The 27543-nt window shown below is 43.3% G+C and overlaps 1 protein-coding gene across 3 annotated transcripts in view; it reads left to right on the top strand.

Annotated features, from left to right (window-relative positions):
* Positions 1-27320, top strand: part of MBOAT2 (membrane bound O-acyltransferase domain containing 2) — a 123420-nt gene extending 96100 nt beyond the window's left edge. For 2 of the 3 annotated variants that reach the window (XM_032430206.1, XM_032430207.1), the window contains exons 7-13: positions 4081-4264; positions 8476-8668; positions 9027-9130; positions 13216-13280; positions 14780-14912; positions 16972-17123; positions 18849-27320. In XM_032430206.1, the coding sequence (XP_032286097.1) occupies positions 4081-4264; positions 8476-8668; positions 9027-9130; positions 13216-13280; positions 14780-14912; positions 16972-17123; positions 18849-19071 (1054 nt within the window). In that variant the 3' untranslated portion in view covers positions 19072-27320. The remainder of the gene's footprint in view (positions 1-4080; positions 4265-8475; positions 8669-9026; positions 9131-13215; positions 13281-14779; positions 14913-16971; positions 17124-18848) is intronic. The other variant, XR_004302490.1, reaches the window with a different exon arrangement.
* Positions 27321-27543: the final 223 nt, after the last annotated feature.

Raw genomic sequence — 27543 nt, 5'->3', positions numbered from 1 at the left:
CCCCCCCCCCCCCCCCCCCCCCCCCCCCCCCCCCCCCCCTCGCGCCGTGAGCTCGTGTGTGCTCCTTCCTCAGACTTACAGCACTCCCTCCCCCGCACTCACCTAGGGTGGTAGCAAAGTTTGATTCTTGGAGAAAAGAAAGGCAACCCTATTTCATTTTGCTACCACTAAACCTGCCAGACTGCCTGTGTCTGTAACAAATACTCCTCTTTCTGTCCCATACCAAGGATTCACTGTCCCTCATCCAATCCGAGGCCAGCTTCTCACTTCTCACTGAATCCAGCTGCTTCTCTTTAACTCAAGGCTTTTGCTTCCTCGGTTTTCCCGCCCCTTGCATGGTCACTCATCGTTTCTCCATCTTTTCCCGCTGAAAGGAGACACACCTTTACCTCACTTCCCCTTCGAGCTCCCTCCCCATTACTCTGCAGCCTTTAGAGCAAGACTCTGTGAAAGATGTATGTCACCGTCTCCCCGTCCTCACCCCCATTCCCTCCTCAGGCCCCCGCAGTCGGGTTTGTCCTCACCACTGGTCTGATAGCATGCTTCAAGGGGGCCCTTAATCTCGGGGGGTGTAAGTGGTCAGCCTTGGTTTGCATGCAGCTCAGCCTCTCAGCACCGTCTGATCCAGCAGACCATTCAGTCCCTGAAATATTCCTCTCTCGTCTTCCGGGACCCCACCCTCTTGGTTTTCCTCTTGCCTCCCTGGCTGTTTACTTCTGTTGTCCTTGCTGAATCCCCCCGCTCCGAGGCTCACCACTAAATATTCGTGGGCTCTGAGGCACACGCTTAGACATCTCCGTCTCCTCTGGGGATCACATGCAGTCCATTGCCCCTAAGTACTGTCTGCATATTTGAGGTCTCGTAACTGTCCTCCCACCTGTCTCCTGAGCTCCAGCCTTGTAACCTACTGCCATTTCAACATCCCAGTGTGGATCTGAGCTGGCATCTCAAATAGAACACGTTCCAAATAGAACTCCTGAGTCCTGCCTCCCTCTTCCCTCTCCCCAGCCCACTACCCGCGTAGTTCACAGCGGCACCATTTGTCACTAGTGCCTTAGGGCGAAAACTTGGGCAAACTCACACGTTCTTACTGCAAATCCGCTTCGCTGGCAAGTTCACTCTCCCTTGGAGACCTGTCTCTCATGTGACCATGACATCTGACTGTCCCTGATCTGACTGGCTTCTCACCATTCCCACTGAGACCACCCCAGCTGGACCCGCGCTCTCTGCTTGGTCTACTGGAACAGCCTCCCCAGCAGGGTTCAGATTTCTGTCTTCTTTCCCTCCACCGTCTACCTTCCACTCAGCAGCCAAAGGTCTTTGTAATGTGTGTTGGATGATATTTTCCCCTCCTCTGAGGGAAACCCCACAGTGGCTCCTCATGTAGTTAACTAGGAGCAGACTAACCGCTTAGGACCAGAGCTAGTAGCTTTGCCCCTCGTAACTACACCGAGCTCCTTGTCAGAACCCCCTTCCCTGCCGTCACTCTCCGTCCTTGGCCCTGCTTGATTTTTCTTCACAGTATGTATTACTGTCTGATGTTATGTATTTGTTTTGATTGTCCCTCTGTCTTTCTGATGTAAACTCTGTGAGGATAGAACTTTGGCCCATTGATCATTCTGGCCTCATGGCCTCAATGCAGTTCACCACTGAGGGTGCTTGTGGCCCCGCAGGAGACATTTTTGGTTGTCACGGCGGAGAGGGGAGGTGCTGCTGACACCTAGTGGGTGGAGGCCAGGATGCCGCTAAACAGCCTCGGTGCCCAGGACAGCCCCTGACAACAAAGACGTATTGTCCGAAACAGTCGTAATGCTGAGACTGAGAAGCTCAAACCTGGGACAATGTGGAGTTGATCCCAAATAAATATTTATGGAACGAAAGGATTCTTTCATGTAATGTCATAAATGAAGTATTACATTTACACTTCGTTCTCATTTTAATAGCAAATATTGTAATTATCTACTGAGTACCTAAAATGATTTGTCATTTGATACAACCGTTGAGCCAGAAATTACTTCAGCAAATTTCACGGTTCAGAGTTATCTCCGGTCCTTGCAAATTGTGATACATAATTTGACTTGGTAGGACTGGGCTGCGCCTTGATAACCTGGCATTGTTTGGGGCGGGTTGAGATGGAGCTTTGTGACGGGAGCACAGGAAGTTCTTCCGTGGCTTTTGATTGTCGGGCACTTACCCAGCGAGTGAGGCAGTGAGAAAGCATTCTCTTTCAGCATTACGGAAAAAAATGCAAGAGCAAATCTGCCAGCAACATTTTTTTCTCCTCCGTTTTGAGCCTTCAAGAGAAAATATGTAAGGCTCAAAACGCTTTTAAATGTAGAAGAATAATTCTGGAAAGATCTAAAAAAGGAGTTTGGGCTAAGTGGTGATGTAGCTAGTATCAGATGGACAGGAAGCACTGTTTTCTTGTTTATTGTTTTTTATAAAGGTACATATGAGGGGGTCTGTCAGCTTCTCTTGGCCACAGAGAGGGTTTGTGCTTTTTAAGGAAACCACTTCTCAGAGAGGAAGGAAGGATCGTAACGTCTTCCAGAAGCCTGCTTCCTATCCTCAGGTGGAGTCGTTCTTCTATTGATTATAGTTTATAATTGTCAGTGGGAAGCAAACTTAGTAAATGGAACTGCTGGTAGAACATAAATAAGGGGCGCCCGGGTGGCTCAGTCAGTTAAGTGTCCCACTCTTGATTTCGGCTCAGGTCATGATCTCAGGGTTGTGAGTTTGAGACCCGCGGCGGCCGGGCTCCACGCTCAGCAGGGAGCCTGCTTGAGCTTCTCTCTCCCCCGGCGCCTCCCCGCTGTCTGCCTCATGCTCCTGCACATGTGCTCTCTCTCTTAAAAAAAAAAAAGGGAAAAAAAAGAAAATAAAGACGTAGACTGCTAATTCATCTATATGACGATGTATACAGTCTATATAGGTTCTTGTGTTACTAAGTTTTTTTTACCCAGTTCCCTGCATTAAGATCTAGAAAGCTCCGTAAGCCTTAGATGCCACGTGCCATCGGGACAGACCTCAAAGCAGTTGAATGACAAACGTTGCGAGGCATCCTTAATTCGGTTCTCCCTTGCACCCACATCCAGTCTGTGAGCAAACCCCCGGGGTGTCCTGCCAGAGTGTATGCAGGCGCTGCTTCCCCCGCTGTTCCCGGCCGCTGTCGCCTCTGCCGGGGGATCCCAGTGGCCTCCTGGCTGGCCTTCTGACGTCCACCCTTGTCCTCTCCACACTCGGGCTAGAGGGAGTCTTCGGAAACCCTACTGTAGTTTTTCATTGCATTCAGAATAAAGGCCAAAGTTCCTACCATGGCTTATAAGGCAGCCCTAGATGATCTCACCTTGGTTCTCTCTGATTTTTTTCCTGTTTCTTTCCCTGGTTCAGCAACACCAGCCTCCCTGCTGCTGGACGCACCCCGTCTCAGGGATTTCACACTCACTGTTCCCTCTGCACGGAATCCTTGTCCCGGTTACTCACATAGCTCCCTGTCTCACTGCCTTCCCGTCTCTGCTCAGATGTTGCCTCATAAGAGGCCTTCTTACATACATATATAAGAAGAACCCTTTATCTTTGTAGTACTTAGCACCTCTGAAAATATTTAGTACATATTTTTCAATTATCTGCTTTCTGCATCTGCTATGTGAGCTCTGTGAATGCAGCATATTGCTCCACCTTGTTACTGTAGCATCTCTAGACCCTGGAGCGTGTGGGCACGTGGTCCGTGCACACATGGATTTGTTGGGTGAGTGAACGACTAACTGGTAGGGGAAGATTCTTTATGCCGTCTCTTGTCGGTCTCAGGTTTGTTTTATAATGAAGAAATCCAGTAGCAACCCTTTGTAGTTGCTCACAAAGATCTGTATGGAAACTCTTCTCCAGAAATACCGCTGAGCATTACCACATCCTCATCTTTGGAATTCCTATCATACGAATGCAAATGAAAACTGAAGCTTGCTTTGTGGCGCAAACGGGAAGAGCAGCGAGGTGGAAGCCGCTGATTCCTGCCGGGTGGGTTTTCGTGTTTTCGAAGAGCTCGGGGCCCCCTCTCACGAGCTGCGTGTGTTTTATCCGCAGGCGCATGCCAAGCCTCCTGGAGTACCTGAGCTACAACTGCAACTTCATGGGCATCCTGGCGGGCCCACTCTGCTCCTACAGAGACTACATCACCTTCATCGAGGGCCGGGCGCACCACAGGGCACCGCTGGGCACAAGCGGGAAAGAGGACGTGCCCTGCGAGAGAGCAGAGCCGTCTCCCAACGTAAGCTCGTGAGGCTGACCTGAGCCTCGACAGCTTGTGTTGCGTAGTGTTGTTTGTTCAATGATACTAATGTCTTCAAGGTCTGAACTTGCTGTGTCTTTGAAACTATTTTTAAGGTAAATGACTCTTCACGCTGCAGTTAGTAGTAATGTCTAGTAGCCGTACGATCATCATCAAAGAACAAAACTAAGGTTACTTAAGAAGCGGGGCACCGCTGAGGGGCACCCGAGTGGCTCAGTGGGTTAAGCGTCTGCCTTCGGCTCAGGTCATGATCCCGGGGTCCTGGGATCCAGCCCCATATCGGGCTCCCTGCTCAGCAGGGAGTCTGCTTCTCCCTCTGCCTCTGCCCTTCCCCTGCTCGTGCTCTCTCTCCCCTACCTCTCTCTCCCTCAAATAAATAAATAAAATCTTAAAAAAAAAAAAAAAGTACTGAGTTCCTGAGTGAAAACGATGTTTTATAGTTATCGAGTATTTTACAAGAAAGCCATTTGCACGGAACTGACCCAGCCTAATTTCTTAGGCTTCTTCCTTCCCTGCACTTCATGTTCCAGCTAATTCAAAGTGTTCTCTTCTCCTCTCCTGACTTCCCTCTCCTCCTCCTGATCATCGCCAGTTGAAATCTTACTCCTCTTTAAAGGCCTACATCAAATATCACCTTGTCCATGAAAGTTTTCCTGCTTCCCCACAATAAAACAGTTAACAACAGCTAACACTTTGAAAGCACTTCCCGTGTGCCCGGCCCTGTTGGGGGCACCTCACAGTTACTCTCTCAGCACTCACAACACAAGGTAGGTGCTGTTACTCTCACCGCTTAACAGATGAGGAAATCAGGCCTACGTGATTTGACTGAGATGTCCCAGGTTGGCAGCAGAGAACTGGACTTCAAACCCAGGCAGTCCTAGTACGAAGTCCGTGCTAGATTGCCTCACAACTGAACATAAGCTTTATTTCCTTTGGACTGCTGGGATAGATACTCCTTTATCAAGAAAGGCTCTGAGGCTTTGTGTAGGCCGAGTTTCTGTTGGATTTGATCTGGTAGAATCTAAAAGTCCCATGAGAACTAGGCCGAGACAAAAAAAGGGGGCTAGTATGTTTTTTCTGAATGTGGGGCTTGAGCAAAGGATCACCTTGCTTTCTAAGTTCACTATAAAATGAAGCGTGAATGAGGAAATTTGCACCCATTCACAAAAGCTCTTATTTTATCTCTTTTTTGCCATGTGACTCGTGTTTTGTACCAAAAAGGTGCTTTTGTCTTCATACTTTCTATTACTAGTTAAATGTTAATTGATAAATGCCGTATCATATGGGCTTGAATTTCAGACTTGAAATCGAGTACATTCAGATCTCTTCCATTGACTATTTGTGTCTCCAGGCTGACCACTTAACCCTTTAGAGGTCTCACTGCCACAGGAAAAAGAAAGGATTAATATAGATAGCTTCGATATTCCAGAATCTTGTTCTGGAATACTGGAAAGAGGATTAAAAGCTAAGAATCAAGGTACTAGACATAATGTTGTAAAATACTTGAAAAATTTCAAGTGGTATAAACTTCTGAGTAGCAGTAAATCAAACCCAACAAAGAATAATACAAATTTATATATTCTGTCACCTCACTCTGAATTTTTATGGGATTCACTCTTATAAAATGTGGCTTTTCCTCTTTTGGGTTGTAGACATCATAAATCAGAGGTTGTTGGCAATGGCAAATACTCTTAATCTATTATTTCACTGTCTTACTGTATTTTTAGTGTAAATTCCATATGTGTAAAGTTTATATAGTCAGAAGTGGTATTTACAAATCACTCGAAGGCATTTGGAAGCTCTTTGTGCATCACTGGAGTGTGTGGACTCTTAGGATCCAAAGTAGGACAGTCAGGTAGCCAGTGGCCCTTTTGTTGGGGACCTCCCGATTGTCTTTATCTAAATCAGATATAGGTTTGGGCACTGAAACAAGGACCAAAATCACAATGGCCTAAACAAGGTCTCTCCCATGACATCTGAAGTGTCAGTGGTCCATGGGTAACGTGGCAGCTCCATGGGTTGGGGATCCAAGCTCTCCCCTGTTTTTGCCATCCGTAGGGCGTTGCCCCCATCCCCACGGTGTAAGCTGGCTCGCCCACAGGAGCTGTACTTGAGCTAACATCGCATGGACCGCGTGGCTACACTCAACTGTGAAGGGGATAGTCACGTGTGGTCTAGCTAGACGTGCCCAAATAAAAATTCCATCTTTGTGCAAGAAGCGGAGGGTGGCTTGTGGGGAGCACTTGTCAGTCTCTGTCATGACGTCTGTAGGACTTTCCTCTGGGGCTCCTTAGCTTCTTTTTTTTTTTTTTTTTAAAGATTTTATTTATTTGAGAGAGAGAATGAGAGAGAGAGAGCACATGAGAGGGGGGAGGGTCAGAGGGAGAAGCAGACTCCCCGCCGAGCAGGGAGCCCGATGCGGGACTCGATCCTGGGTCTCCAGGATCATGACCTGAGCCGAAGGCAGTTGCTTAACCAACTGAGCCACCCAGGCGCCCCTCCTTAGCTTCTTAGTGAAGGATCCCTCAGTCTTCTGCCATCTTAGGAGGTAGATACAAACTTGACTGCTTGTTTCTGGAGCTGGTCCAGGCACGGGGGCTGAGGATTCCACCTCTCAGGCTGTAGACTTCCTCGAGTCTCCCGGTTTTCATTCTAGCACTTACCCAGCCCCCCACTCTGGACCCATGTCCCTAAGCCTGGATCTTCTCTGGTTCAGCTTCTCTGAGAGTTAACTTCTGGCCTCCTGCTGGAATGGTGGAAGGGTGCCCCCTTACTAAGCAGGGAGGCGGTGGGAACCAGGGGTCATACCTGGCCTCCCAGGTTTGGGCCCTCACTCCTGCCTTCCGAGCTACCTGATCCCATATTGCCTGAGCCTTTGTGCGCTACCTGGTAGTCGAAATCAAGTGTATGCTACTTTAATTTTTGTTTTGAAACTGAGACCTGGAAACTTGTGTGTCTAGTCTAACAGCCATAGTATTGCTCATTGTGTCACTAAGATGATACACCCAATTTTTAGGTTAATGTATGAGGCCATTTGTTTCATCTCACTGTGCTTACTATTACAATTTTTCTCTAATTACCTGTTTTAAATCTCTTTTCAAATGTAAAGCTTAGATATTTTGGGGGAGGGGTGAAGAAAATGTAGCCTTTATTGTACCAGAGAAAGCTTTAAAAAAACATTGAGGAAAATGAGAATGAAGGCTGCAGCAAAGAGTCCTCAAGTGCTCAATACCTCCTAACAAGTGGCCCGAGAGCAAAGACAGCTTTTTCAGAAATGCGGTGAATCTGGCGTGTGCTTTGACTCTTGCCTTTGAGCCCTTTCTTTTGGCACTGTTATAGAAAGTGTGAAAATATGAATATTCATTTGCGGATTAATTTGAATAGTATTTGACTACTACGCAGGACACTCAAAATCCAAGTATCGTGTTATGTCCCATTACCTGGACGCAGCCTTTCCTTTCTTCCACCTGTTTCTTTCCCTTGGCAGGTGCTATAATCTCCCCTATATTGAGTCAGATTGAAATATTCTGGCCTACTAAAAATACAAAAACACCATGAGTTGGATTCTTTTAAGGTGATTTAACCTTACCAGGATATAGGAAAGAATGGCCTTTTTTTTTTTTCCCCACCAGAGTCTTTTATGCAAATCTTTTTGTTTTCTTGGGTGTGTAGTTCTTTTGGTTTTATCATTTGTGAACAAAATTGCATTAGAGAACTGTCAGACTTAAAGGGATGCATTAAATTGTTTAGTGTAAAAATAATGTCCATGAAATACACATAGCATTTGGAAAATACAGGGAAAAGCACAATGGAAAAATAAGCTCTGTGTGTGTGTGTGTGTATAATATGAAATCCACTCCCAAAAGTTATTCATGTGATTATTTTTGTGTATTCACACCTATAGGCCTGTGTTTGCTTTCAGGTATTTTTTTTTTAACTGAAAGCTTTGAAAACACAAATTGAGATTTCTAGAGTGACTTGAGCTCTAATCCAGAGGTAGTAGAGAGAAGGCTGGACATACATGTTCCTACCGTGAGACCCTGAGGGCTTGACATGCTGAGTGCAGTGTAGTTTATGATTTTTGACCAGGAGAGTTATAGAGTTTATGCCAGATTAATCTGGCAGTAGTATGTCAGATGAATTAAAAGGGGTATAGATTAAGCTTATGAAATCTTGTCTTGTTCTTTCAGGTCGCAGTCATTCAGAAGCTCTTAGTCTGTGGACTTTCCTTATTCTTTCACCTGACCATCTCTAAAACATTACCTGTGGAGTATAACATCGATGAGCATTTTCAAGCTACAGCTTCATGGCCAACAAAAGTCGTCTATCTCTATGTCTCACTTTTGGCTGCCAGACCCAAATATTATTTTGCATGGACCTTAGGTAAGTTGCCTGGGAAAGGACTGACTGTTAACGTGTGGAGGTGTATCTTAGTAGCTAGCGGGGAGAGCGCCCTCTTGAGGATATGTAGTTAAAGACAAACTTGAAAAATTAGAGTCCTCTATTAGAAGAAACCAACTTTACAGCTCATATCCTAAATACAAGGGAATATCCTAGAAACTGTTAGGATATCCTAAAAACTGGATCAAGGCCCATTTTACTATAGTATCAGATAAAGATGAAAATGAATAAATCTACTGTTTAAAAAAATCCTAGTATATAATAACATACACCTTCAGGGAGAACATGGTAGATTGTTATATGGATTCTTAATATGCTCTTTTCACTTTGTTTACTGCAGCTGATGCTATTAATAATGCTGCAGGCTTTGGTTTCAGAGGATATGATGAAAATGGAACAGCTCGTTGGGACTTGATTTCCAATTTGAGAATTCAACAAATAGAGGTTAGTCAATCATTTACAGGCTAGTTACCATGTGATATTTTACGTACCATACTTTGCTTTTATGGGTTATGATGTGATGTCCCAAGAGTGGTGTTGAAGGTTTTTTATTAATAATACTCATTCTTCCATTCAACCAATATTTATCGGTCATTGGCACGTGCACCAGGCACTGGGGATCCAGTGAGTAAGATTGGTGTGATCTGGGCCCTTGTGGAGCTTTACTCTAGAGCGGGCCAAAGGGGCACAGAGGATAGGTTGTGATCAGAGAGGTGTAGGGTGTGTGCTATCAGACTGGCTCCAACTCAGATCAGATAGCTCAGGGAGGGGTCCTGAAGGAAATAATGTCTAATCTGAGTCCTAAAAGATAAGGAGGAGGTTGCCAGGCACTCCAAGGAGAGGGGGAACATCCTGAGGGGGTAAGGTTCACAACACAGGGAGTGGTGACAGATGAGCCTGCAGAAATTGAAGACAGGTCCAGATACTTCCAGAGGCCATATTAAGAGTTCGGAGCTCTTAAAAGAGCGATGGAGTATTGTGGATGCGTTTTATACAGACAAGTGAGGTGATCACAGCTGTGGTTTGGAAGGATCTGGCTTCATCAGGTAGATGAGTTGCCCTCGTGGGACAGAGTGGTCTGTTAGCAGGGTGTTGTGTTTATCCAAGGTGACGGTGACCTGAACCAGGGTAGTGCCAGTGGGGTTGGAGAGACATAAACACCTGGGAGCACTGTTCCAGAGACCCAGCAGAACTCGGTGTTACTTTGGCATCAGCAAGAGAGAGTGAGTTATGAATCGGGACCAGATACCTGGCTTAAGCCAGTTTTATGGCGATACCTTTCACTGGGAGAAGGAACAAAGAACAGGCACAGGTTTGAAGGGAAAGATACTGTGTGTTCAGATTTCAGACTCAACTAAATTGTCCGGCAGGCAAATAAATGACCAGCCACTAGCCGCCACACCTGAGCTGGAGATCCTCATTAGGAAACTACCAGCCTGTGGCATTTCAAGTTTTGGGAGAAACCACGAGAGTAGCCACGAGAGAGCACTGAGGGACCCAGAAGGGATGAGAACGCCCCGCTCCCTGGAGCACCTGTGCTTGTAGGCTGGGCCGAGGAAGGCAGTCAGGAGGAGGAGCCAGAGAGAGAAGAGGAGAACTAACAGGGGACATCGGTTTGCCAGCCTGAGAGAATTACTCCAACAATAGAAACTACCAAAACTTTGGGCGCCTGGGTGGCTCAGTTGGTTAAGCAACTGCCTTCGGCTCAGGTCATGATCCTAGAGTCCCGGGATCGAGTCCCACATCGGGCTCCCTGCTCAGCGGGGAGTCTGCTTCTCCCTCTGATCCTCCCCCTCTCACGCTCTCTGTCTCCCATTCTCTCTCTCAGATAAATAAATAAAATCTTTTGAGGGGCGCCTGGGTGGCTCAGTTGGTTGAGCGACTGCCCTCAGCTCAGGTCATGATCCTGGAGTCCCAGGATCGAGTCCCACAGTGGGCTCCCTGCTCAGTGGAGAGTCTGCTTCTCCCTCTGACCCTCTCCCCTCTCATGCTCTCTCTCTAATAAATAAATAAAATCTTAAAAAAAAAAAAAATAAATAAATAAATAAAATCTTTAAAAAAAAAAAAAAAAAAAAGAAACTACCAAAACTTTAAGTGAAAGGTTGACAGACAAGTTTATAGTGAATGGGTCAGGACCCACCGATGCACCTTAGCATCACTGAAAGCTCGTCACTCCAAGTGGGACAGTCTGTCATTAGGCGCCTGTGACGGGACGCCGTAGGAAATACAGCACCGTCTCTCAAGGACTTGCTGAGACAGTTAAACCTGGTTAGGTCTTTCAATCTTGCTAAATTTAGAGGGAGTGTAGAGTATGGAGAAGTAAGTTAAACACCAGATCCAGAAGTGGGGAATTCTGCAAGACAAATGACCTATTTTTTCCCAACAAATAAATGACATGGGAAAGAGGGGGGCAGAGAGGGGATCTTACAGCTTAAAAGAAGCTTTAGCCAGATGCACTGTGTGCACCTTGTTTGGATCACGATTGAACAGACCAACTGGAAAAACATGTTTTTAAACAATCAGCGATATTTGAACACAAAAGGAGTATTAGGTGATTATATTAAGGAGTAAGAATTTTGTTAGGTCTGATCTTGGTTTTTTAAAAGAAGTCCAATAAATTCTGAACTATTTACAGGTGAACCAAGATGTCTGGTATTTGCTTTGAAATTCTCTTAATGTCAGTAATAAAATGGGGAAGGGGAAGGAAAAACTGATAATTGTGGAAATTGAGTGATGAATACATGGCAGTGTTTCTAACTTCCTGTTCATTATTGCTTCCCTGTGGAGACTCTGAGACGTGTTTTTCCTAATCAAGCTCCCATGAAATTTAATATCTCATATACTGTATATTGGTGTATGTACTCTCTGTATATGTGTGCTTTATATATGAAAATAGTAAGACTTTTTGCCCCCAAGAACTGGTTTTTATCATCTTGGGAGCAATATCACCCTTGTTGAGAATGCATGGTATAAGAGGAAGTGAAGAATAAAGGAGTTTGTCTTTCTGAAGGAGGGAACGGTAGTCAGTGTTAAAGGCTGCTGAGATGTGCAGCCAGAGGAGGGCTCACGAGCGCCATCAGCTGTAACAACAGGGGAGTTTGTTGATGATTTTGGTAACAGTGTCCAGGGAGGTAAAAGCCAGATTATGCAACTCTTAGGCATTCATTACCTGTACAGGGAAGGAGGGTAGAGATAAGGCCACAGCTGCGGGGAACAGGTGATTGAAGGGGGGATTTTTGTTTTGCTTAATTTTGTTTTAAAATGGAGAGATTGACACATGTTTACCAGTTAGACTATTAGAAGACAGTGTGAAAATATGGTAGGGGGAGAGAGAGGCTGATGGACCCACGAGGTCCCTAAGAAGATGGAGAACAGGGAGATAAGAGGCCAGGTGCAGGGACTGACCGTGTTGGAGGAGGAACCAGGGACGGAGGAAGGGAAGTGTGGAGGCAGCTGACTTTGTAGTTTTGATGTGAGAATTTGGAGTCTGATAGTTTATATCATCTCAATAAAGTTAGAGGCAAAATCACCTGTTGGGAGCGAGGGAGGGAAGACGGGGGGGGGGGGAGTGATAGGACCAGAGATAAGAAAGTGGGGAACTTTTGAAGTACTAGTTGGGATCTCCTGAAATTGTTGATATTTACCTGCTTTTGACTTACCAAAAAAAAGTTTAAAATGGTTCAATCCAATAGCTGTTTTCAGGAAGAGGAGAATACACTATTTAGGGAAACAAGGATTGCTTGGTAGGTTGAGGGCTCAACTGATATCAAGAAGGATGGATTTCGGACAGAAGTCTCGAAGGCTGTATGATATTCTGCACTCGGATTCAGAGGTTATAAGTAGGGAAGGGGGAAAGTAAGGTTGATCTGGGGTTAGGATTTTGATAGGGAGGTGAGTTAAAAGGAAAAAGAAATAAACACACCCAGGATTTTGGTGAGAGTAGTAAATAATGGACCATGGAATTTACATGGTGGGAAGGAAGTGAAGATGCAAGGAGGAGATAGTTACCGAGGGAAGGAGAGGTAGGGGACCAGAAGTTCCCTCTGAGGTCAAGGGGAAGCTTTTATGGGAGAGGCTTGTGTGGAGAGACTGGACAGCTGGGAAGACGGTGGTGGTTCCAGGTGCGGCCAAGGTTCCGGGTGGCCACAGATGGTGGCCAAAGAGGCATGGAGGTGAGGGGATTGAGAGACTGGCTTGATGGGACGTCCATCCCCAGTGAAAGAGTCATTGAAGGGTCACTGAAAGGTCATTTACATATCAGGAATGTCTTTGGGATAATCCTATGACAACCCCAATAACTTAACATAAAGGAGAAAATAGTGATAATCCATTTATCTCGTAGATGGCCTCTAAAATAAATTCCATTTACACAATGATGTTACTGTATTAGAAAAGCAGTATTAAGGAAAGAAATCAGTACCTACCATCAATGTCAAGTAACTTATTTTTAGCACAATAAAATGTTATTACTTACATTTCAAGCTTCATCATTTTGTGGGCCAAAGAAAAAAAGTTCTTTTGTTTTTCAGATGTCAACAAGTTTCAAGATGTTTCTTGATAATTGGAATATTCAGACAGCTCTTTGGCTCAAAAGGTATGTTCCTTCAAGAGCAGGCTTTAGCTGCGCTTTGGCATCTAAGACTTGAGGTTGAGCTTCACCGAGTTCAGATTCTTGACTAAATTAACAGTGTGTTGAGTGACACTGGGACCTTGGTGTTAACCCAGGAAACGCTGCTAACATCCCCTGAAGCGAGAGTCTATCAGATGTGAGAACTTTTCAGCCTGAGTGGAGAACGTAGCTCTCCCCGGCCTCTCGGTGCGCTCTCCCCGGCATCTTTCCGGGGTCTGGGATGGCTGGTGTCCTCCTGCTCTCATTCCCTGGAGGTGTGTTAAGGAAAAACAAAGTAGCTACACAACCCCTGTACAGATGCCCTGGATTTTCCAGAACAGTTGCAGTTTTAAAATATTTCAGTTTGACAGGTGCTTCTGCATGTTAAGCACAGGATAGGAGGATGAGTCCGACACGAAGACCCAGCCCCTGCAGCCGAGAGTTTGCGATCTGGTTAAACAGCAGCGTCACCTACGCGCACCATTCCCTGGAGGGAGGAAGAGCAGGGACGGGGGCTGGGGGGCTGGTGCTGGTGCTGGGATTGTGATAGGAGTTGGTCGCACGGCCAAGGGGGAGGTTCAGGCAGACCAAGCATGGCAGCATCAGTTAGGAAATCGCACAGAAACTCCCGGTGACTCTGCCTCTTGTTCCCAGTGAGACCTGTTACTCCACCTCGAGTTTATTTTATGAAATCTTGCCCTGTGACGGTACAGCTCTAAGCACTGTTCTGTGCCAAGCAGCCTGTTTTGGGAATGTCCTTTATTTTGTGACAAGTTGAGTATCTTTACCCCTCGAAATGCCCACCATACAATAGTGTCACTTCGCGGTACCGTGCAGTCTCTCCGCTGGCTGCAGATTCTCTGAGCTAATCTGTTGTGTGGTTTTTGTTACTGTTGTATTTTAAATTTGACACCTTTGGGGCACCTGGCTGGCTCAGCGGTGGAGCTCATGACTCTTGATCTCGGGGTCGTGAGTTTGAGCCCCATGCATAGAGATGACTTAAAAAAAATAAATTTGATACCTTTGGAAAATCTTATTTTCATCTGAGTGCTTTACCCTGTTACTGAGAAATTTTAGACTAAGCCACAGCCAGACTTGCCAGAAAGAAGTGTTATTAGGTCAGTTGAAAGTTCTTAATTAAACAAAAGTCATTAAAGAAAATTAAAAAAAAAGTAAAATAAAATATCTTTAATATTAAAGATATTTTGGTAAGTCATATAGATTTCTAAATACTGGCAATGCCCATTTTAGCTATTACATATACCATAAAAAGATGAAAATCAAATTTATTTTCCTAGTTAAGTAGGAGTGTTTAGTAGCTGTCACCTCCCTGAGGTCACAGGTCAAGTTATTGCTGATGTTAAGTGGTGGCTGTTTTCCTGGTTACTCTCTGTCCTGTCAGGTAAGAAAAGAATGATCGCTGTGGACTATCTAAACTCTGATCACTCACTCCCCTTGGCTCTCCGTGGTTTTCTGGCTTCTAGGGTTTGTTACGAACGAGCCTCCGTGAGTCCAACTATCCAGACATTCATTCTGTCTGCCATTTGGCATGGGGTGTATCCAGGATATTACCTGACGTTTCTGACAGGAGTGGTGATGACATTGGCAGCGCGAGCTGTGAGTACCCAGAACTCCATTTCCTACTTCGGTGGTGGAGGAGGCGAGGACCCCTCCACAGGCAGGCCTTGTGTCTGGGGCCCTGGCCAGAAGTGAGCTGTGTGCCTCGTGTGTTTGTTGAATGCTCCCGGGGGCGCCACGCTTGGTTCATCTGAGGAGCAGACTCGGCACGTGGGAGGTGCCCCACCAAGTGTTCATTGTCTTGACAGAATTTTCTGAACGAGAGCTAAAAACTGAGTTAAATAAAGAGGATCAGAAGGGTAGGTTTATTTTAGAAATGTTTCCTGAAAGCTGTCACGTTTGAGTCCTCTTTTAGAGGAAGAGTGGAGTATGAACAGTGTAGACAGAGTGGATGGGCCATTCCTGGGCTGTTGGACACAGTTCTTTAGAGTGTTGGCCTGCTTGGAACCTGGAGTAATATTTTGGGAAATAGTTGAGAAATTAGGTTGGTGACATGGGTGGACAAAGAAGAAGGACAATTTAGTGTAAGTCCTCGAAAGTCAGAGGCAAGTAACATGACAGAAACGGTGTTTGAAGAGGCTTCTTACAGCACTTACGGGTGAGAAGCCTTCGTTTAACAAACTAGCAGATACTCATGCGATTTTCCGGTACCATGGGGGGTATATAAGGGAGATCTCAGAGACGTATTAACTAAGGGCCGTGCCTTCTGGCTTTCGTGGTCTAACTGGGGCGTAAGGTGTAGGTACTAGTGTATGTACGTGTGTGCGTGCGCGTACGGCATGAGGCATGTGTCATGCGTCCCATGGGTTTTATAGTCAGTAACATAGTTGTTTTGAGGTGAAAGAAATCCTTTTGGTTGGGTTGACCCAAGGTGGCCTCATTAGGAAAGTTTAGTTGGATTTGGGCTTTGAAAGATGAACATTATTTCAAAAGTGAGTGAAGTGTGATGGGGGTGGAACGTGACGCTTTAGGCATGGAAATGACATTAGCAGAACCAAGTTGGAAAGTGCCCGGTGTGTTTGGAAATGACAAGTAAATCTGGTTGAAGCAGAGACATCGTGAATACCTAAGGTGTAGATAATTCTGGAAGGGCAAAGGAGTGCAGGGGAGGGAGAAGGAGGGGTAGTCCTAGAACTTGAACACCAGCCTGGGAAAGGGCGTAATCCTCATTCTGTCTGCGTACCTGGGGGCCAGGTGAGGTTTTTAAGCAGGGGGGTGGAATGCCAAAATCCATGCCTCAGGAGAACTGATTTGCCATCGATGGTTGGAAGGGAAGAGGGTGGGTAGCTGCTGTGGCCATGAGCCGGGCAAGACGTGGTAGGTGCCGGGGTCCGATCCAGCCGCTAGGAATCATGGTCTCTCTATGGGAGTGCCATTAACCATCCAGCAGGTCACTTCTGAAAAACCCGGTGGCATCCTCGCCGCAGGGCTGTGTTTCACCTCTGAACATGTTAGACAAGAAAAGCAGGGAACACAGTAGAAAAGAGGAAATAATGTTTGGTTAAGTTTGTGCATTTCAAAACTGAAAAGTTTTTACTTTTTTGGAAGCTAAAAAAAGAAGTTTAAATAACAGTTATTAGGAAACACCTATCTTGAGAATAATGTGCGTTGTTGCCATTTATTCTGATTAAGTGTCTTTTGACCTCAGCTCAGTGTATGATACCCATCTGTCTTTCACAAACGCAGAGCTTAAAGGAGAGGAAGGATGTCTCATTTCATTGTAGTAGAAAAGGTGAAAACAGGCAGAACTTTATTTACATACTATACTTTACCAAATACAATTTAAGGAGCGTTATTTTTAACTTTTTAAAGAAACTTTTAATACAACTTCAAATCTACAGAAAAGTTGCAAAGCACTCCCACATGCCCTTTACCCGGATTCCCACATTTTGCTCTCTCCGTCTCTTTTACACACATGCCTATTCGTTTTTCCTGAACCAGCTTGACTTCTCCCGCGGGGGTGGCCCCGTTGTAGACGTCTGCCAGCTGAGCGTGGGAATAGCAGTCACTCCTCATCCTTGAAACAGCAGGTACGGTCAGTGTGATCTGATAAAACAATGTGAAAGGCAAAGCAAATATTTTTGTTTCTTTATTTCAGGTGAGAAGTAACTTTCGGCATTATTTCATCGAACCTCCCCAACTGAAATTATTGTATGATGTTCTAACATGGGTAGTGACTCAAATAGCAATAAGCTACACAGTTGTGCCATTCGTCCTTCTCTCCGTAAACCCGTCGCTCGCGTTCTACAGGTAAGTGTCACTCTCACAAAGACGCCAGCGGGAACCACTTTGTTTTGAAGAGCGAGCTCTTTGCTGTTGCGTAGCTTAGAAAAATAGCACCACAGCCTTACTTTCTATAGTTACCTTTTCATCTTAAACCAGCAAGTCTCAGTTTTTTTATGGAATGATTCCCACCACTCACCCCTCAGAGGAGTGTGATTTAGACAGAGAAGTGTCAGCGGGGCGAGCACCGCCTCAGATCTCTCAGAGGTTTAACTGGAAAGCGTGGCTGTTCTTTTCACACTTGGATGTTAACTAGACTTAGCGCAGTGATTGTTTTGCAATGTGTACATATATTGAATCATTATGTTGTACACCCAGGGCTAATACCATGTTACAGGTCCCTGGTGCCTCCGGTTAAGACAGTGACGTCAGGCTCGATGCACCCTGCAGGCTGGAGTTTGCTCACCCCTGCTCTGGGATCAGGGTGTAGGAGTTTGTGTGTTCAAGCAGAGGCTTATGTGTCACTGGGAATATTCTGGGGGCAGAAGCAAAATATGTCTTATGACAATTACGAGTAAGCACCGGTAAAGTCCGTGCACCAGGAGTTCAGGCTGTCGGATGGTTAACTCCGAAAAGGACAGGATAGGGGAACTCGAAATAAGATGAACAATAGGGAATATGACAGAGCAGTTTAAAAAAAGGAAGAAAAAAAGTGTAGCTTGTCCTTTACAAAGAATTGTTAATTCTCTTAATTACTTTAGTCAAAAGAAAATTGAATTACTTCTATTTCCTGAGTTTGTTCCCTTCTTATTCTTTTATGTTTCACGGATCCTTTGTCTTCTCTGTATTATAGAAGTTCTTGTTTTGAATTCCCCGTTAGATTTCTCTCTTTATTCTCTTCCTCACCCACCAGATTCCACTTTCGCTGTGCTAGTGATATCTTTGAGATCAAAAATTTCACCTTTCATAGAGTTTCCACCACCCTTGCATTTAGAACGACAGCCCAGAGTGGTCAAATATTGTTGCCCAAATATGGTGATGCTCCTACAGAAAGACATCAAGGAACTCCAGCTAAAATTCCCCTTTTCACAAAATTATCACATAAATTTACATGTGATTGAGCAGTTGGTTAGATTTTCTATCCCAGGTACTTTGTTCACAATCACTTGAGTTTACAACTCTAAAAGGTCACATTTGATTTATATTTGATTTCAGGAATGATGCTTCTAATAATATCTTTAATAACATGGTCTTGCTTTCTTATGTGACAGCAACCATCGAGAGGCAATATTATCTATTACATCACTGGAATATTTGTAACTTAATTAGGGACCATACACAGCAGAGGAGGCCAGAGCATTCAGGTCTTGACCAACTCTGTGTCCTCTTTGTTTGCTCTTAATGTTCAATTCTGTGGAACTGAGAGATTATTTTCAGGTCACTGCAGCTGCTAATAAGTACCTTTTTGTTTTTGTTCTGTGTAGCCATGGACTTATGACCCTTACAGAGGAATGTAATACGATATCTAGTATCGTGCTTTTAAGTGGCCTGGGTTTATAGGGTGCTTTATAAATACCCACTTGCTGAGCTGGAGAGCTTCATGTCATGGGGCAGGGGAGGGGGCGGGAATGCCCAATTAATGGAGTAAATATGCACATCCTACGCAGGGCCTGTGACGTTTGGACAAGGATGCCATTGCTAAGGAATCATTCTCAAAATTTAATAAAGTAAACTTTGTCCTTTTTCTTTTAGCTCCTGGTATTACTGCCTGCACATTGCTGGTATCTTAGTATTATTGTTGCCGGTGAAAAAAACTCAAAGAGGAAAGACTCCACATGAAAATGTGCAGCTGTCTCGATCCAAACAGTGTGATGAAAGAGAAAATTCTTTGGGACAGAATAGTTTTTCCACAACAAACAATGTTTGCAATCAGAATCAAGAAATAGCCTTTAGACATTCATCATTAAAGCAATGAAGGGGAAAACACTCTGATGGCTATTTTGTCTCTGTTAACAGAAACCAATCTTAGCACCTTTTCGAGGGATTTGTGTTCGTTTGAAAAAGATGAAGTAGGGGGGCAAATGGGACGGATCTAGATGGGGAATTTCCTGTATACCAGATTGGGAATGGAGTGAATAACCTCTCCCATGCCATGTCCCTGTGGGCCACGCCTTATATAAAAATATTTCCATTATTTCAATGGGCACTCAGGACCTCAGCAGATGTCCGTAGGGTCATACATGTGCCCTGTTGCTGAATGTATGTTGCGTATCCTAAGGCACTGAAGAGGTGGAAAACTAACCCTGTCGATCTAGATGATTGAGAGAAATTACCTTTTCCAAATGAATGTCTTGCCTTAAACCCTCTATTTCCTAAAATATTGTTCCTAAATGGTATTTTCAAGTGTAATATTGTGAGAACACTATTTCAATATTTGATGTCATGTGCTGTAAAGGAATTCTGGAAGAATTTCAAACAGGATATTTAAGATTGTGGACACTTTAAAAATGCAATAAACATCTCAGTATTTGAAGGGTTTTCTTAAAGTATCTCAAATGACTATAGTACGTAGCGAAACCGTAAACAGTTAATGGATGCCAAATTATGGGTAGCTTATTGTCCTGGAGAGTTTAATTACTTTGTGTCAGTCAGAGCCCATCAAGGAAGAATTTCTTCAACATAATTAAAGGTTGGTAATGTGATATTTTAAGCTTTTTTTCTTAAAAAAAAAAAGAAAGAAAACTGAGCAAGAGAAGATGACGAAGGAAGGCATGAATGAAGGAAGCACCACGTGGACCGGGGCTGGAGCCGTGGCAAGGCTGGGTGGGACAGTGCACAGGTGCTCAGCAGAAGTGCTCTCCCCCTTTCTTTCTCTGAGTTCTTTGTGATTCTGTAAAGACATAAACGTGTAATGATTTCTTAATATGTTGGACTTTTAAATGAAACTTACCAAGCATAAATTATATAGAATTATAGAGGGATTATGAAAATAATCGTGGTAGATTGCACAAGGGCTCTGAAGGAGAAATCACGGAGTAAGGTGACCATCTGTCTAATCACTTCCTTATCCTTGACAGCGTAACTCATAATTGGGAAAGTCTTAGAGAAATGAAAGCTTACAGTCATTGGGTCTGACCCTCATGTTTAGAGAATCAAAGAAATTAATTTCTAAACTCTTAAATTCTCACATTAAAATTTTGCTCTTAACTCTTTTTTAAAAATTATTATTTATTTGACAGAGAGAGAGACAGCGAGAGAGGGAATACAAGCAGGCGGAGTAGGAGAAGCAGGCAGATCAGGGAGTCCAGTGGGGGTCCCCGATCCCAGGACCCTGGGATCATGACCTGAGCTGAAGGCAGATGCTTAACGACTGAGCCACCCAGGCGCCTCTGCTCTTAACTCTCTTTAAGAGTTTTAGATTCTGAAAGTAGCAAAGTGTGCTCTTATCCTCTAGGCCATTTTCACCACAATTAATCTCACCTCCAATTACTGGATGTCTCCTTTAATCCCATCAGGGCTTTAGCCATAGGTAGTAAATCCCAAATCCTGGGATCATGGGCTGGGAGAGAGGAGGGTGGGCAGGGCCTTCTGACTCCACCTTCATTTGACCAATCTTTTATTGGATTTCACCTTTATTTGACCAGTTTGTTTTCTTTTTTGCCTTAGATTTTTAATGAAATGCAAATCGTCTATCTCTGGTGAGTCTTATATTTTTGTCGCGAATAAGTTTGCAGATGAAGTTACGGCAGAACCACTCTCTGGCTTAAGCTGTGCAGTTTTTCATTTAAAGGAGAAAGGAACAGCAAATGTACTTGGAACTTTTGAGGTCTTAATCAGCAAAAGTATCAGTGTATCTTTGTAGAATGTTAGAAATATCCTAGTCTTTGTTTACATAAAATGTTTTTATTTTTCTAAAGGTAAATTTTTTCTACCTGCTGAGGTTAGCCATGCCCCATTAACTTCCCAGAAAAGGATGGGTAGCTAAATAAATTTTCTCTGTTTTCCCATGCATTGAAATTAAGCTAGCTGTGTGATGTGAGAGGATAGAAAAGAATAATCATGGAAAGTATCTGTCCCCAAAAGGTCTCCTCAGTTTAATTAATGCTGCAGAGAATCTGATCACTATTTTTAAAAAATGTAAACAAATTTAGAGTTTAAAGGACAAGTCTAGGCATGTCATAAATGAAAACAAGAAAGCTTAATAAAACTTTTTTTCAGCCCATCTGGCCATTTATAACTCATCCCTATTTATTTCTATTACTTATGTCATTTCTTAGTCTGTAAACCTAAAATCACTGTTACCTGTTTCTTGCTTGATGAATGTACTCTTAGAGCTGTCATGCAGACAGCAAGATGACTAAGAGTTCTCCAGTTGCTCTAAAGATGATACATTATCTCTACAGTTTGAATGATTTTCATCCCCTTGGATCAACTAGGTTTTTTGTTTTTTGTTTTTTTAATTTTGTATGAAAGGGTTTTTGGATAGCTTTTCTCTAATTTTGGAGAAATTATAACCATAGTGTGTAATCTAGAAGAAAAACTAAAGAAATAATTCTAATTCTCAGCTTGACTTTTCTCCTCAAGAAGAAACTCTTTGTACTCTATGAAAGAATATATCTGCTTGGATGGAGTGTTATAAGGATTAATGCTTCACTTCTGCTTACAGTAGGAGATTTGAAAACTGGTCTGTCTCCATGTACTGCTAAGTATAAAGGGATTCGTTGTACTATGTGCTTCTTCTTTTTTGATCAACAGAACAAGATGCAGTACATATTTCTATTATTTCTCAACTCTTCGGTTGTCATGAAACTACTCCAGAGATGATCAATGACCATCATACTTAAACTCTTGATCCATTATTATACTACTCAGGGAAAAAAAAAATTAAACAAAAATAATTATTCTTCCCTCAGTTTCATTTTTTTGAAACAGTACAGTTAATTTGATGTATCTCAGCTATCACCATTTTCTAAGTAACAGTCTCAGTTTTTTAGAATAAGCATTTTTATTGGAACTCAGGGTAATTGGGGAAATTTTCTTGGCTTCTAAAACATCCAGCCTAATAGAGAAGGTTTATTTGGCTTCTGCAATGTCCAGCCACCACCATACTTTTGGTTAAAGAGTGTTTTTGTCATTGACCCCCGCCATGTGTGACATTTCCACAGATCCCAGGTTTCAGAAAAATGTGCGGTAAAAAGGATGGGTCTAAACAATGAAGGTAACTCACATTGAAGCGCTGATTGTCCTGGGAGGAGACCTGGATGTTCATCTGGCTCTGTTATTAATGAGTTAGGATTTGGGCAAGTCACCTGTCCTCTAGATGGAAGTTCTTTAATAGGAAGTTAAAGGATCAGTTCCAAAAGTTTATGACCAGTTGTGTTTGTAATCTGTGGGAGCCATTAGCAAGATCTGCAAGAGTCATGGACAAGGGCAGATTCACCATCAAGTAAAAAAAAAAACTCTTATTACTTGAGCTCAAAGCCCTGACTTTTCAAAAGGTTTTCTTGGCAACAGAGGAAAACCTTCCACTCTGTTAAATCAGAAGGTGTGGCAGCATCCATTTTCACTGAATATAGCCCTTAAAGTGCGTCTTTGATGATGAAATAGTCTCTTTTGAAGGAAACATGTTTTCCTTTTGCTTTTTCTGCTTGTTTGGTTGGTTGTGCTAGGTGAAATTGAAGGTGCTCTACGCTAGAAAATGTTAGTACAAACCACCAAGTTTACTGGACAGGGTTTACCTTATTTAACTTCTCAAATATTATTTCATTCAAAGATAGTTAAGGCACATTTAATTTAGTTACACATTTTAAACTACAAAAGAAATTACATTAGAATTTTGCCATACAAATAATTACAAAACTTACACTTTTTTTATTCAAGGACTAGATTACATTTAGGACAAAGAAGAATCTTTCCTATTTAAAATTCATACCTTGTAAGTTTTAATTTGCATATTCATGAACAGCTCTGGACATTTATACTTTTTTGTTTCCTTGTTACAAACTTTAAAATTGTTAGATAATTGACTGTAAGAGTTCTACATTATAATTGAAAGAAAAAATTACTGGAGAAAATGTTTTGGAATGGTGCCTGTTACCTTGTCAAGGAAGGATTTGTCTGGAGTTTTAAATATAAACCAGTATTTTATGGAGTTTTATTCAGCCACCAGTCATCTATCCTGGCTGAAATTGAGTACATCAGATTTAACGTAGGTGCGGAGTTCTACATAACACTGTGAAATATAATCTTAACTGCCCTCAAGTACCTTATTAAACTCTTACTCTGAACCCGGTGTACATTTAATGAATGGCTGATGATTTCTACAAGAATCTGAGATGCAGAAAGTTCTGCTTTCCGCAGCTGTCCTTGTAAAAGTGGGTTTGTATCAGTGCATGGGCGGTCCTGATGCTCAAGGAAAAGATTTGCTAAGTTGCACCTGAAACTTGGGTTTGAAAGATCAGCCTGTCGAGGGTCTGCACAGTGTGTTTCTGCAGCACCGTGCGGTCAAATCAATTTATAGCAACTCTCATTACAGAAGAAAATTTAAAATGAAATTTTCCACGTTGGTTATTTTGTAGGAATGCTCTTAAAAATCAATGACTAAGCTGTTTTTGAGGCTCTCTTGTACAGAGGATGCAGCCAATTACATTTTAATTGGTAGGCTGCTTATTAATGTTTTTATATGTTTTAAAATAATAATTAATAGATTTTTCATATGGAAACCCCAGTAAACAATGGACAAGCTCCATAGGTCGTTGATTGGGACAACTTTCTGGCCTGAAGACACACTTTTATGCCGACTAATTTGTCTTGCCTTTTAAACTAATTATACTCGTCTTCTTCTATAAAGCTTTTATAAAGCAAAAACAAAAAAAAACCCCGACTATATAGTTCTATAAAGAATAGTATAAAGGTCCATACAAAATCACTGTCTAAAGCTTACTCAGTGATGCATAGCCACCTCTCCACTCATGTTTTATCAGATTTTGCTACTGTAAAAAGAAATGGAAATATAATGAAAAACTGAAAGATACAGAGCAACAGCAGTAGAATGACAAACCATTTTCCTAATACATGTTTGAGATGGAAAAAGTGACTGGCTGCCTTTGACGGGAGTCAGAAATGACTGTATCCTGCCCAGTCTCTATTTTGGGGTAACTACTTTGAGAAACTAATTTGGTAATATCTGTTTTTGTCCTTTCCTGCTAAAGGACAAACACATGTAGAGTTTGACAGACTTATAAAATAGGCCTCTTCCCAATTTGAAGTATTGGTTCTGTATATGCGGATTTGTCCACAAAGTACACTTGCCCCTGACTTTTTGTCCCAAGGAGAAAGGAATCTGACATCCCACCCAAACATGTCCCAAGCCGGTCTGCATCCCTGTCCCCTGGGCGCGACCGCCTCTCCAAACCAGAAGGGTACCCTAGAAAGCAGTAGGAATGAAAGTAAAAAAATAATTCAGGTGACACAAGAGAAACCCTTCCACATGCAGAGTGAGACTGTGGGAGTTCATTCCTGCCTTCCTCTGAGAGCCGAATGGTGATCTCTGCCCAGCAGGGGTTGGACAGTGTCACCCGAACACGAGGAGGGCCCCAGTTCCGGCAGCCGGTCTTTACAGCGCTCGTCGGCCTTCCCTGGGTGAGACTAGCACGTGGTGTTCTGTGCTTTTTTTGTTTTTATTATTCCGAAATATTTTTTTAAATAAGTGTTATTTTTCAACAGATCCATAAATCAGTTCTTGTTGTATGGTTCTAAATTTAAGCTACCACTGTGTCAGTTAGCCTGTGACGTGATAATTCCATGACTGCTCGTTTCCAACCTGTGTCCTCAGCGCTGCGCTGCTGGCTTATTGCTGGGTTTTAAAGATGTTTTTAACTTACATATAAATGTTCTTTTCTAATTTGTGTGTCTTTAAAAATGATTAAACTGTAGTTTAAAAATACGTGTGCGTGTGTGCGTGTTTGCTAATTCCAGAGGCTTTAAATTCCATCTCTAGGACTGAATACCGGGCCTGTCACATCATGAGAGGTGAGATGCTCGGTTTTTAGAAGGATTCTTCAATATGATGATAATATTCTAAGGAGTCATTTTCTCTTTAACTGCTTAAAAATTATTTAAAACAAACTGTAGTCACATTGTAAATACTTTGGAAGGCAATTCAAACAACCTTAAATAAGGGGTGCCTGGCTGGCTCAGTCGGTAGAACGTGTGACTCTTGATCCCGGGGTCGTGAGTTCAAGCCCCATGTTGGGCGTGGAGCATACTTTAAAAAACAAAACCAAACCCTTACATTCATATATGGTATCTATAGCAGAGCACAGAGAGTCAGTCCCACTAGGTTCCTGTGCCATGATTTCAAACTCAAGGGAACCATGGAATGTGCTTCCAGAGGCTCTTCTAGACTCTGCTGTGAACTGTTGTGGAAGAATCCTCCATTAATTTGTACTGTTGTACAAAGACGGTAGGCTGAACACGTCCAAGTAAATCCCGTCTTGGTGCTTTCTCACTGGAAGACCTTAGACTGTGATGGCAGATTTAATGACCCCATTTTGAGATTCAGCGCCGTGCTGAAATTGGGCCATGACCGAGAGCAGTACGGACACAGCGGCCCGAACTGCCTGCCGGCGCATCCCTTACGCGTGTTTACCCTGACAAGCACGACAGCGTGGGTACTTAATTTGCTTCACAGTAAGGCGGGCCCTGGAAGGCCAGATGCGAGCAGGCCCCCTATTTTTATATAGATGGACCTCATAATGTGTTTCGTCTTTTTTCTTTGAACTATTCATTCCACAATTATTTGATGAGTTCCTACCCATGTGCTGGGTAGCTACAAAATAAACCACTGCCCTTGGCTTCAAGAAGCTAATCAATGATCACTATGTAGTACAGTAAGTGCTTTATTCAAGGCAGGCTTTACAAAGGGCCTTTGGAATCAGGAGGGGGTGGGGAGCTTGGGAAGAGGCCAGCTGTGCAGAGAGGCTGGTGCTTGGGTTTGTGAGGAAGTGTTTCACTGGCTGAGAAAGACCTGGGAGGGGCATTAATTAGAGAAAGAGGAAAAGCGTATGTCAAGAATTTTATAGTATTAAACGCAAATAGAAGAAAAATAACAAGGTTAAATCCACTGTGTGCCAGCTGTCCCAACAATAACGTATCTTCCCTCCAATCAGAAAAAAAGGCGTAATAGGAAAAAATTGAGTTTAGACAATTTTTTAAAAATAAAAAAACTTTACAAAATATTTCAAGCATATAGTCTGCTGCAGAACACTATAATATACACTCGTGTGCCCACTGCTCAGATTGAACGGGTGCCTTTACCACATTAGATTCAAAATTTGCCTTTTTTTTTTTTTTTAAATAAAAAGCACATCGCGCATAAAGCCAGCATCCCTTTCCCTTCTCCCTCCCTCAGAAGTAACAACTGTGTCAGTATGAGCCTCTTTTGGTCAGCTTTTCATTTGGTTGCCTTTCTTTTAAACTTAGCTGTGTGACTGTAAAAATAATTCTGTGTTCTGTTTTGTGTGGCTGCTCTAGGTATCTATAGCAAGATGGCTGGTGTTGGCTCAGTCAGCTTGTTGCTATAGCCAGATGTCAGCTCAGGTCGCTACTGTCATTAAAATACTGCATTTCTCCTCACTGGTAAAATCTCTTCCATTTTCTTATTACATATCTTTTATTTTTCAAATATGCCTTGTTTTGTGCTCATGTTATCTTTTCTTTGTCCCATCCTTCAGAGCAAGACCAATGGCGTCCATTAGCACAGGCTGAGACGCACGGTCCGCAGAAAGGCAGGTCCTGATCTGCCAGCCAGGGCAGAAGGGGGCGCACTGTGTCCAGTAGAGGGAGGCCACCACTGGTTGCTATCCCTTTTGTCAGGGTGAGTATGAGAGTACCCTAAGATCCAAGCTATTCATACCATCAATGGGGAAGGCAGCTGCCCAGCACCCGGAGACCAAGGACTGGTGAGAAGATGAGTCCCCTCCAGCTGGCCAAGGGGGCCACCAGTCCCTCAAGAAGCTGAGTTCCTGTTTTGTCACTTCACTTTTAAATTCATGAATCATCTGCTTCAGGAAGAATGTGATAAACACATTGCCTTATAGGATTAAACTCCCATCCAAAAAAAAAACCAAACACACGAAAAATAAAAAAAAACCCAAAACAGACGAGTACTGGAAAACCATCCTACAGTCCACAGCCTGTGCAATAAAGCTTCTTAAAAGTCAACAGAGGCCCTCTGCTTCCTTACCCGACCCAGCCCTCTACTGAACACCGTATAAGGTCAGTTTTGACCTCTGTTGCTGAATGGTGGTGGTTGGTTTTCCCTTTTTGTATCACGTGCTCTTCACAGCATTTGGCTCTGTTGACCTCTGTCTTCTTGAGATCTTTTCTCTCCTTCTGTTAAACTGTCCTTACTTGCTTCTCCTGCTGCCTCTGGATGATCACTGTT

The sequence above is a fragment of the Phoca vitulina genome, unplaced genomic scaffold (genome assembly GCF_004348235.1).
Source record: "Phoca vitulina isolate PV1807 unplaced genomic scaffold, GSC_HSeal_1.0 scaffold42, whole genome shotgun sequence".
NCBI classification, from domain to species: Eukaryota; Metazoa; Chordata; class Mammalia; order Carnivora; family Phocidae; genus Phoca; species Phoca vitulina.
Note: the sequence above shows the minus strand (reverse complement) of the source record. Positions and strands in the feature narration are given on the sequence as shown.